The 13,010-nt window shown below is 43.4% G+C and overlaps 1 protein-coding gene across 1 annotated transcript in view; it reads left to right on the forward strand.

The window, feature by feature from the left end:
• RASGRF1 (Ras protein specific guanine nucleotide releasing factor 1) overlaps positions 1–13,010 on the forward strand; it is a 670,043-nt gene that overhangs the window by 517,066 nt on the left and 139,967 nt on the right. The window contains exons 11-12 of the mRNA XM_069624182.1: positions 1,049–1,112; positions 8,296–8,432. Of these exons, the coding sequence (XP_069480283.1) occupies positions 1,049–1,112; positions 8,296–8,432 (201 nt within the window). The remainder of the gene's footprint in view (positions 1–1,048; positions 1,113–8,295; positions 8,433–13,010) is intronic.

A 13,010-nucleotide genomic window follows, 5' to 3' on the forward strand; every position in this document is an offset into this window, starting at 1 on the left:
TCCTCATTCACAGACCCCGGTATTGGAGCCCGGTACGGAGGCAGCCATGGCACTAATAGCACCATAGCTACCTCCATACTCGTAATGAGGCCCACTGTCTCTGTTTTGTTGTCGGCCCTCTTTTACAATAGACATAAGTCATCCCAATATAGAGTGTGGTCTCTCTTATAGAAACAACACAGTCTCAGTAAATCGGCCTGTGGTCCATCGGTTGTGTTTTGACACTGTCTGAGTGTTGCTCCCACTTTTAACAAGCACGCTCCATTTCAGAAGGGTGTGTGTGTGTTGTATTGCAGCAAACACTGCGTCTGCATAGCAGTCGCTGCCGCTTGTACTGTGCCAACATGCTCTCGCTACAGCTTTAGTGAGGCTCGTTACAGAGAGGCATTATCCCAGTAAGTGGACAGCACCACTGTTTTCTTTATAGCTATGAAACACTTGTGTATAGGCGCGTTATAAATGCCATATCATATCATATCACAACTAACGACTATCCCGGTGAGTGTTGCTGTCTCTTGTAATGCAGGGTCAAGCTTTCCTTGTAATTGCTACACAGTGCCTCAGTGGAGGTGGCTGATGCTTGTAAAATGACCTACATTGGCCCTCTTTACAACACCAGCGGTAACCAATGGCGCTATTAGCACCATGGTTGCTGCCGGCATTGTAACGAGTCCGCTATGGTGCAATGGGGAATTACCACCCCATTCCAAGGTTGGCGTGGCAGTAATTCCCCATGCACCATTGGCCCTTTCCCATTCCCATTTTTGCCCCATAGGGCTCAATGGGAATGGGGAAGGCGGTAATTACGGTACCGCAATTACCTTCAAGGTCCCTTTGCATGTCCCTACTTTAACGGCTGGTCCAGACCAGCAGTTAAGGTCGGGAGCCACAAAGGGACCTCGTAATTAGGCGCTAAGGGGTTAACGGCGCCGCAGCCTTTTCCTGCGCCGTTAACCCCTTAGCACCAGGGTCGTAATGACCCCCATTGAGTGTATGTCCCATACCTAAATTCCTAATTCCAGTCCTTGATCTCTATTGTTTCTTCCAGAATGGGGTCCTGTCATTGATAGACTGCACGCTGATGGAGGAGCAGGAGTGCACGGACGATGAATGTACGTATCAGTCGTTATGCTTGCATTGGGGCTGTCTGCTGACCTTTGATGCATAGGTGGGGACCGTGTTTCATGATTCCCAATGCATGGACTCATTCAGCGCCACGATGCCCAAGGGCTGCTTTATGCACTTTATAAATGTAAAAAATAAAAAAAATAAAAAATAAATTCATGGTTAGCGAGTACTGTTGGTTGATCAGTTTCTTGGTTATAAGACTAGTGCACACAGAAGTGCATATACATTAGTCTGTTAGGACATTCTTTGTTATATGCGTATGTTTAATGCAGAGCGCAAGGAAAGAGGGGGCGGTGGACCCCAGCCCCAACACAAACAACAATGGCAAAAGCATCATTTAGATCTTCTCCGCCCCCAACAGTCCCTCGGTGGTGACTTATACATTACTGTTCAAGGAACGGTCTAATATTTGCACAGAGCATAGTATTAGCGTCCACGCCCAACTTCTAAACTGATGGTCGGACCACCAGTCTCTTCTGTTAGACCACCACTCCCCGTACTCACAACATGTTACAATTCTAACAATATCTTGAAGCAGCTGTGATAGTATCCTCCCGGGAGGATAGCTCAGGGGCAAAGTGCTCACCTTGGAAGCAAGACGACACGGAGGAACACAGGTTCCGTGCTTAGAAACCTCTGGGTATTTTGCGTGTTATAAATAACCAATCATATCATAGTCATAGAACAGCTGTTTTTCTATTTTAATGCATCACCCCTAATACTCCAATACATTGTAAACTCCTCTTTTGAACAGACTACATTTACCCACTTTGCCTCCTACCAGACCCAACAAATCCTGTTCTATTAAAAAGAAGAAACACCAAAACAAGTGATTCCCCCACACAGCAGAGATTGGTGCCCCTGTAAAGGAAATTGAGGCAATGGTATATGGGCACAGTCAAAATACCTTACTGACCCTCAGCAAATAATACAACAGCTGGATTGCCAATGCTAAACATTGATGTCTTTTTGCAAAGATCGACCACTTGAAATCTCATGAAAGAAAACTGTCAGTTGGGGGATGTCCTTCAAATCCTGGCTTTGAGGGTTGCACATCAACCCCTCAAGCGCCTTAAACTGTCTTTGTTTGGTAGCGCTAACAAACTAGGGAACCCAGACATGATACATGTATAAACAACATTCCTCATCAGGAGTGGACGGCACCCATGAAGCAAAACATTCAATAGAATCGATTTATGAGGTACATATCTTCTCCGCAACAGTGCATATCAGTTTGCTTCTGCACCTTGTCCCTGCTTGATATCCCTCGCATCTTCTTAAAAATATCAGCAAATCTAAGATTACATCTTGAGTTTATACATTTGACATCATAGTAATTCGGAAAGTGTACTCCATATAGCAGAACCGGCTGTCTTCTTTAGCAGGGATACCTGTTCCCTCTTCCACCTTTTAGTTTCTTGGTTATGCTCCTTTGCCTCTAAAATAGAGCTGCTTAGCTGAAACATTTCCAAGGTTGTCTATAGTAGCGGGGATATTGGTATATGCATTCGGTGGCAAATCAGTGTCACGTTTAGTGGGCTGCGGTAGAAACCTGAATGTTTTCTTTCTTCTTTACCAATTGTGCCCTCTTTTTATTCCTCTTAAAGATCAACAGTAGTTATGCCCTGGTTTACTCTTGAGCTTCATCGCGAGTGGGGCGGGCACACTTAAATGCGGCAGTAATACTATTACTGCCGCATTTAAAGGAGGTAAAATTCCTGCTTTCCCCCTGTTTTGGGCACTTTTAGCTCGGCGCTAATTGCGCCATGAAACCCCCGTTGGGTCCGATGGGGAATGGGCAATAACCACCCAACCACTGCTCATGATCCAGCGCCAATAGCCCTGGACCGAGTAACGGTAACGCTATTTGCGCTGGCTGTATCACTGCTGGGATACCACCAGACTCGTGCCTTTGAGTTCTATAGATTTCCCCTCTTGTGCTAATCTAGTTTTACTTTCGGTTTGTGATTCTTATTTTTTTATGTCATTTATATGTTTTCCCTCAGCCACGCGTCTCCCTCGGCATATAGACAATGGCTGCTGCATTTGTTGTTCCAAGACTTCACTAGTCTGGACTGAGTTATTGCTTTACCACAGTCCCTGTCACCATTAGTTCTTTAGAAGGGATCACAGCAGGCGTGTGGTCTAGAAGGTGGAATGATTGGAGGCGTTATAACACAGCTATATCTCCCTCTAAACTGGTTAAGCAGAAGGAATAGCTCCTGAAATCCCTCAGCTCCCCAATACACTGCTGAACATTCTGAGACCCTAATCAGAATACAACTGGAAGCCTGGACCGAGATTTAAACATGCTTTCTGCCCCATTACCTCTCCATGGTAGTGTCAGAGAAGATTATTACGATTATGATTGGTCATTTATAACGCGCTTAATACCCAGAGGTTTCTAAGTGCGGAGCCGATGATCGAACCTGTGTTGCTCCGCGTCATCTTGCTTCCAGGGTGAGCGTTTTGCCCCTGAGCCATCCTCCCAAGTAAAGAAGATCTGAAACTGGGGGCCCTACAAGGATCCTCTTGTACTTTGGATCAGTGGCCGTGCGAGCGGTTTCACGCACTCTACCTGATGATTCCCTAGACCTCCTGCTGGATTGCAGGATGATTGTTGTACAGCCGGGATCCTGTTCTGTGCTCCGAATACTGCGAGGTGGAAGCTTGCCTGCTCTGAAGGCCTAGCTTTCTGGTTTCGTACCCAGAAAGTCACAGAGCCCATGAGGGGCAGGGGTACAGAGAGTTTCTTAGGTGCTGGAGTCTTGACTGATTGACGGGCACTTGGGGAAGCAGAGAAGCTTGGACTCTTATGGGCCTCGGAAGGAACAGCAGACGGTGAACAGGGTTGCATTTTTTGAGAAACCAATGAAGGTGAGTGAAGCCTACCACCAGCATTGGGGACTGGCTGATAAACCAACAACACAGGTGCTGACCTGATAAAGGGCTTAGTGGACAATGGGCCTCATTATGACCCAGGCGGTAAGTTACCGCCTGGGTCGTACCCTTACCACCATGGTGTAAACTATGTTTACACCATGGTGGATGGCGGATTTACCGCCCCATTCCAAGGTGAGTGGGGCGGTAAATCCCCATTTCCCATTTTACCCTTACCCATTCCCATTTTTGCCCCATAGGGCATAATGGGAGTGGGGAAGGCGCTAATTACGCCACCGTAAATTACGGTGGCGTAATTAGCACCATGGTCCCTTAGCGCCATGGATTTTAACACCTGCAAAAAACAGGCGTTAATATCACCATGGCGCTAAGGGACCTTGTAATCAGGCGTTAAGGGTTGGCGCCGTTTACGGTGCCGTTAACCCCTTAACGCCTGATTCGTAATGAGGCCCAATGTAGGACACACGTGGCGATTTTAGCTAGGTCCGTTACACAATCTTGAGTGTAGTACTAGGAAGCTTAATTTTGGGCTTCTGAGTGCTTTGGGCATCCTGGATGCTTTGAGTGCCACCATGGCTTTGAGGTTGTTGGTGAATCAAACATAATGCACACCATTTTGCCTGTAACTATCGAGCACTTACGAGGCGGCTCACTTTTCGAACATGAACTAGAAATAAAGCCCCTGGGTTTCTGCCACTGGAATCAGCAGTAAAGGTGCTACCTCTTCACCAAAATGTGAACCTCACATTCTAAAAGAATAGTGACAAACCTCTTTGAAACATCAAACAAAATTACACATCATATCAAAGCCACAAAAACTACCAAAAAGCACCAGCCTAGAAGATTTATTTGACTTCTCTCACAACCCTGGCTCTATGAAAGTGCTGAAAGCCCCTCAAACAATGGCAGGATTTCTAGTAGAGATGGAAGCTGTAGAGGAATGAGCAGGACTAACCAAAGAACCTTTGGTAGAAACATTAAAGGATTTTAGAGAAGAGCTGAAAGAAACACTCAAATCCGAAGTGACGACTATGATGATTGTCTTGTCGGCCGAAGCAGCAGAATAATAAGGTGATTGCCTCAATAGGAGAGTATATAGACTTGGTGGAGACATTATCCACAATAATAGAAGATAACATCCTATTAGTAATGGATGATATGAAGGGACTGAAAGATTTGGCGTCATCATTATATTTGAAATGTGAAGAGCTTGGAAATCGTGCATGAGAGAAACAATCTGTGAATAGGATTCCTAAAAAAAAGGATCTGAACTGGGCAACAGCAGAATGCACATGCAGCCTATTGCCACAGATTCCCAGAATCACATCAAACATGGATATAATTATAAACAGAGTCCACAAAGTTAAGCTTCCAATGTTGAGGTGCATGGTCTCCACCGAGATACGTTGTGATACCCCATGATTTTTTGACGAAGGAGGCGATTCTCACTACTGCCCACAAAATATTTCATATTGAATACCTAGAGAGGACAGTACAGGTAGTTTGGGACCTATACCCGGCTACGCTTGTCAGGCAAAAATACATGAGACCAATAACAAAAGAGCTCCTCAGAACAGAAAATCACTGTAGGTGGACTTACCTGTTTAAGATCCAATTTAAAAAAGAAGAGAATGTAGGAAAGTTTTTACTGCAGTATAAAGTGCCAAAGTCCTCAACATATCGTTACCTGAACCCAAAGAATAAACTACTGCGCCAACTACAAAAAGGTGGGGCAAAGAAAAGTGGTGCTTACTGCACTTCCTAATTCACTGTTTCAAAATGGAACTCCTTAAAAACTGCCTGGTTTGTGTAGAGTTTACCTGACCTTTTTGCTGCCTTTACCTATGGGGAATGATGTCCTCCAGTGACCTTGGGCAGTCCTTGTCCTAGTTCGGTTTATTCGGTTATTGTAAAGGGTGGGGTGAAAGTAGCAAGTGGAGTTGTCGTTGTGATGGGCCTCCTCATGGCCCTGCCCAGTATTAGGGTTGGGGGGAAGCTATATCCCTATGATTGTTACCTGCCTTAATGTGGAGATGTGGTAGGGGGGTGTTCAAGAGACTCCATGTTCCTCATCCAGGCTCAGCATTCACCAGCTCAGGATGATGCCTGCCCCATTGACCACCCCATGTGCATCTACCTCTAAGGTTAGGCAGAGGAACTTGTCACAGAGAAAACATCATCTTGTCAATCTCCAATCTTAAAATATTTTTGACGGACGCGCGTATGGATTTAGATAGTTTCAGGGTTTAAAGAAAATACATTAAATTTGGGGCGCCTGTACTTGACAATATCAGGAGAAGACCTAAAAGAATTGGAGGCCCTACTCAATTTCTGGTGGCCTAAGAAAGCAAAAAGATATTTATTAATCAATATTAAACGGAGACTCTCAGACCTGTACCAAGCTAACTACTCCCCCTTGTTTCTTTTAATTCAAAGAGACTTTGATTGAAGGAAGAGACTATATTTTTCATTATAGGAAACGTGGGGCTAGACCTAAAATGGTAAAAGTGTGTTGGGTACTAATTAGAAATATTAAATTTGTAGGTTGAAAATAATTAGATGCTAGAAAGTTGCTGTAAAAGACACAGTGAGGCTATTCCCCTGCCTCAGGAAAATCAAAGAGTAGTATACCTGTACCCTACTGACTGCGCTTATCCTAATGTGGTCTCTTCAAATTATTTGTACAAAGTCTTTGTAAATTCACTATGAATTTAATTTCCACAAACTGTTGATACACAGTCCTCAAATGTTGGAGAATATTCACAGCTAATTCACAGTAACAACCAATGTTATTACACAGAGCCCTCAAAAGACGGACAGTACTCACAATATTACCAGTAGACTACAACTCATCCACCCTAACAACTACACTACCCTCTACTCAAATCACTAAAAAATATTGCGTTCTCCTTAACCACAACATTTTTAACTAACCACTGGAACACAGCTCTAGCTTTACCACTACCACTTTAACATAACTCATCCATCGTGAATACTAGAGCAAATGTAATCAAACCTAAACTGTAGACCACATCTTCCCCAATGTAATCAGTAGACTACAACTCCTTCAACTGAACCACTAAACCAGAACCCCCCTGGCTTAACCACAAGATTTCAAAATCCCATCCTTAATAATAGTCCACAAATCTCCAACTTAATCCCTAGTATGCATTCCTTCCAACAAAAGGACAAGATACCAACCTTTTGAGGCCACAACTCCATCAATATAAAAACTAGTCTATATTGCCTTCATCTTAATCATTAGACCTCATCTTCCTCGAACAAACTGTTGCACCACAAAACTTTTAATGTGACCTCTAAAGGGATAAAGCACATCACTTACAACTCCTCCAACTTAATACTAGGCAAAATGTACACCAAATAAAACACAAGACCACATTAACTCTAACGTGCCACTTAGCATTTTTTTTGCCAATGAAATTGCTGATCTTCATCTCCTCCGGCCCAACTATAGAACCATTACATGTTGAACTTAGCTGATAGACCACATGTTCCCTCCATTTATGCTAACCCAATCCCCTTTCAACATAACCAATGAATCACAAATGTTTCAATATAATTGCATGATCACAGCTCCTCCATCTTAACCAATCGACTACATTACTCCAAATAAATCACTAGACTGCACCTCCAACTCGTTACCACTAGACCACTTCTCCTTACACATAAACCCTAAAGCACACCATCTCTCCCTTCATCACCAGACCATATCTACCAAAATTAAACCAGTATCCCACAACTTTCTCTTTTCATTAGACCACACATTAGTACCTAGAAACACTTGTGCACAGGCGCGTTATAAATGACGTATCATATCATATCATAAACTTAACCAGTAAACCATGCCAGCTCTCTCTTTTCACATAGACCACATCTTCTGCATTTTCTGCTTGAAAAGATCCAGACTTAGAATGTGATCAGAAGGGGAGAGGAATAAGCAACAGATTTTGTCCTTGTGGAACTTGTAATAGTGGAGGTGTAATCATCTGTTTCTACCAATGGCCAGGAGGATAGCTCAGAGGCAACACGTTTGTCTTGAAAGCAAGACAACGCATGCAAAGGTTGAATATTGGGCGAAGAGAAAAATATTTCCTTTTATGTAAACCTATCGGGAGTATACCTCCTTTGTCAATATTTTGTGTTTAAGTATTGCTGCTTTTTACGACCACTTCTTTTCACTGCATAGTAGCCCTATCCTTTAATCTTTCTCTATTTCTTATTTTATTCACCTTTTCTGAACTGAAGCAAAGTCATCAGGAACAGACATCGATCACCTGGACTTTAAGATTGTTGTGGAGCCCAAGGACTCACCGTCGTTCATCGTCATCCTGCTGGGGTCATCGAGGCAGGAGAAAGCAGCATGGACCAGTGACATCAGCCAGGTATATGGTGGGGGTGGTAGTTGGGGGGATATCAGAGTTGGGGGAAGTAGGGGCCTGTGACATCAGTCAGATATAGGTGGCAAGGGCATGAGGAAGAAAGAGTGAAAAGCAATTGCCCAATGCAAGCTAAACCTTTGATGCTGACTGACAGTTTTTCAGAGGTTCAACATTACACAAGTAACCCAATTTACCGGTTGGCCACCGCAGTTGAGGACTTGTAAGAAGATCACCAGATGGTAACAACAAAAAATGCAGATTCAGAAGGGCCATTGAGGTAAAACAATATCCACCTTCATGGTCTGCTAGATAACAATGCAACAGGGCTGAGGTTTTACATTTGCAGAAACAACCCTCTTGCCTTTTTTAGATGAGCTGCCCTTCTGACCACACCTTTTCATAAAGCAAACTAATAGATTGCTATACCACTGCCTAGTGACAATCTGCATCCAGTGATTAATACATTTATCAGTAGCAGAAACAAAGACTTGGCCCACCCGGCTACAAAGGATGAATGAGAGATCTAGTACCCGACGCCATAGTCGCCCTGTTCCCTGGCTACAGCCTAGTGGCCCAAGCTGCAAGGAAACAGTTTCTGTCAGTTAAAAAGTGCTCTAGTTGCAAGGTTTCAACTACATCACATTCTCACTTCGTTGGAAGGAGAGATGCTTCAGTGTTTCTTCTAGTGTAGGGAGATGGAATTGGGGGTTGGAGTTCCAGCATTTTGATGAAGGCGCTAATCAACCCACTAAGTCATGTGATAGTGTGGACAATAAAACAAGCACAGGGATAGACTACACTAACTAAAGTATCAGTCAATTTCATTCATGTGTGGAATGTTTTTGGCTAAGGTGATACAATTAGAAGCGTACGAGTGAAACCGTTTATCAGTATAGAAACCATTATACTGGGCAATGAGTGCCATTTTTGGATCTCAGTGTTCTGCCCGTGAATGTTTTGTTCGCGGCCGACTGCCCGCAATAAAACTGCTCGAACCCCCGTTTTGACCGTTCATTGAAAATGGCAGCCAAGCTATTATTTTCCCCCATCTCCATTGTGAAGGATGCTGGGGACACCCCCACAACCCCCGAGGCCGCAGATACTGAACATGGGGAGCGGGGACACCCCTGCTCTTCATGTTTGGTATTTTCTGACCCAAATTGTTTGAAAAAATTCAAACTAATGGTAGTGACCAAATTCGGTCAAATCTGCCATGTGTTCAAATTTTGTCTAACAATTTGGGTAATACGCATTTTTCAAAGCAGATCCCTGTATTATCAAGTGCAACACGCTGGGTTCACTTCACAATCAAGGGGAGTTGACGTCCTTACCTGTGTGGTCTGATTCCCAAAGTAGATACTTGCTTATCCCAGGGAAGTTGGAAAAGGGCATATTTTCCATAACTATTACATTCCCCCTAACCGCCCACATTTGATGCTCACATTCCTCCGCCCCATGCTAGCAGCTCCCAATGGAACCTTCTTAATCAGAGGAGATTATACTGACACGATAACCCCTGAAATGGACCAGTCCACCACCTGCCGCCCGGGATCGGGGCACTACCACAAGCTGGTCACTTTCACACAAGCAACGGGTCACAAAGATTTATGGAGGGGATACATTCCAAGATTAAGGAACATTTCTCATACTTCTCAAACATTCACTCCTTTTCCAGATTTGACTATTCTCTCTCACCAAACCAGGACATACACAGTGGCAAAAATCACATCCCTTGCTATGGTTATTTCAGACCAGACACCAGTGATAATAATGATTGAAAGGGGAGCCCCCAAACCACAGGGCTTCTGGATACTAACTGCTTTCCATCTGCTTAACCAAGATGTGACCAGGCACCTAGAATTGGTTACGGGTGACGATTTTGGAATCAGCAAGGCCCTAGTGCAAAGTCATGAAATGATATATGTGTTGGTTGCATGCTACCTTGCTCACTGCAGAACATTTTCCAGTTCAGCTTTCAATAAAGCATTTCAAATCAGAGAAGGCACTTGATTCAATGTCTTGGTGAGAATATGGGTAATGGATAGATTGATTGTATGCAAACACATGGCATAGATTAGAATGAATGGCGCATTACAATATGTTTGGCTCTCAAAAGTAATGAGGCAGGGATGTTCCCTGTCTACTCTGTCCTTTGCCCTTAGAGGAATTGATATCCAGGAATCATGTCTAGACAGGGTCTCAATGGCCATGATGAACAAATATAAAATAAGCTCATATGCAGAAAAGCTTCTTAAGTTAGCACAATTTCTCGGGCGACTAGCTCTCGGACAACATCGATGAATACGGTATGTGTTCAGGGTGATAAGAATCAATTGAGACAAATCGGTCAACTTTCCAATCTAAGGTGGTGATAAGACAATTCTTAGGCATGCACCGTTATAAAAGAGATGCATTCAGAGATCTAAGCATGCAGATTACCAGATCCAAGGAAGGCTTTATGGAATTACATTTGTGACTGTTCTGCAAGATCAAGATTTGAACAACATTTATAACACTAAGTCAATCTCCCGCTATGTGTACTATGTACAAAATGATTGCTATCCCAAGGAGGTTATCTATGCTTCAGAATTCCAAATACTACATTTCCAGGGAACGAGTTGAAACACTAGAAGAAAGAGCAAAGAAATGAACATGGCAGAGAAAGACTCCCATAACTTTCATACCTACTTTATGCAAGTACGGGAGGGTGGGTCAGGACTCCCTGCGATCCAGCATGGCCTTTCAAATTAGATGTGATGAAGGCTGAGCTATCCAAGCTGGACTTGGAATGGACCGGTGCAGGCCTGGTAGATACATTAATTTACATGGGAAGACATGGGACAAGCTTCCATTGGCTGCAATGGTTCTAATGAAGGATTAAACCCAAGCTATGGCACAATTTGGATTTGAAAGATTAGACGATAGGACAACTCAAAGGGCTTCTATATAAATGGACAGAAAAAACCAAACAGTATGGATTTGGATCATGGACGATTTGATTGGGGATGCAACTGTTAAAAACGTTGCTACCATGCACATGTTACCAAAAGACAAACTCTGAGTTCTTCAAATATATCTAGTTGAGACACACTGTGATATTTCAGCTAAAGGAAGAATCCGACCTGCCAGAAGTCTCTCCATTGAGGGCTAATGTAATAGAAAAACCATTCCCAGCCAAACCAATCAAAACTCAGTATGAAGTCAATTTGGCTCTCTAAGCCAATCCATTAAATAGTTTGATGGTCAAATGCAGGGATCATTTAGGGAACTTACAGCAGATGAATGAAGGGATGTACTCGTGTTGCCCCAGGCGGTCTCTAGTAGTCCCCTGCTCAGACTAGTCCAACTTAACTATTTACACAGAATCCACTGATCACGGGTATGACAGCACGAGATGGCGTTAGGTGTGAATACGGCCTGCTTGAGGTGTTACAAGAGTAACGGCGACTTTTGGATCTATGTTTCTTCCTCGAATCTGATTAACTGAAGTTCCCGCCGCCTATCATCCGTCACCAAAGCCCATTGTTCGTTTTATTTCTATCGCTGCATTTGTCCGATTCCATTCAATGAAATGAGAACCAGTTATGCCGCCTTCTCGATTCCTTCAGCTTCCCTTGTTAACCAGGTCCTACCCATAACCCCCTTCTTCCGCTCTGAAAGGCCTCTTGACCCCTCCTCTCCCACCAAACTGTTTCCTCTCATCTCTAAATAATGGGACTACCCCCTCATACTGAACTCCTGGCTGCTCCTCACCAAAGGCCACCCTAATCCCTATCCATCACCCGCCCAACTTGAAGCTGTTCTTCTCTGGTCACTGTCATCCGGAAGAGCAAAGAAGGATTTATTAAGTCAACACTTCCTCCGTAACACTAAAAATTGATGTGACACTATTCGGGCACAAGTTTGAATGAAGGGATTCGTGCAGTGAGAAATGTGCACAACAGAATTCGATTGAATGCAAATCAGTCAGGACTTGTCCGGTGTAATTAAACCCGGGACTTTTACCCACTATATTGACCTGCCCCTTTATACATCACTACTGATTGGAATTATAAGGTGACCTGTCCAAGGTGTTTGGCTGGCAGGTAGAATTTACTACAGGGCATATATGCCGAGACAGAAAATGCAGATCACAGCAAATCACAATGTGCCTGCTGCGTATGGCTGCCAAACTAAATATGCCAATGTTGCAAGGAATTAGGAAGTCATTAAAATTGGGAGAGGGCAATTTAATAAGTCGTGACTTTTTCAAATTTGGTAGACAAATGGCAGGGATGCACCTCGAAGTTGAAAAGGTCTGGGGGCATTTGATGAATGAACAACTGATGAATTATAGCAGAATGTGAAGATCCTGCAATAATTTAAATATGGTAAGAGTAAAAATAGGATAATATCCAACTATGTATTAGATGTACTTATAAATATCCTGGGTAGTTATGGAAAACTATTCCTTTGAGGGAAAGAAAAGTCTTATGCTAATGTGTTTGCTCCCAAAAGTGTTTGTAGTAGTGACGATTCGTGCTGTTGTCTAAATCTAATGTTTTGTGATTAACTGTTAATTAAATTGATTGTGCGATCATT

This window comes from Ambystoma mexicanum, chromosome 11 (genome assembly GCF_040938575.1).
Source record: "Ambystoma mexicanum isolate Mex_15411 chromosome 11, UKY_AmexF1_1, whole genome shotgun sequence".
Taxonomy (NCBI): Eukaryota; Metazoa; Chordata; class Amphibia; order Caudata; family Ambystomatidae; genus Ambystoma; species Ambystoma mexicanum.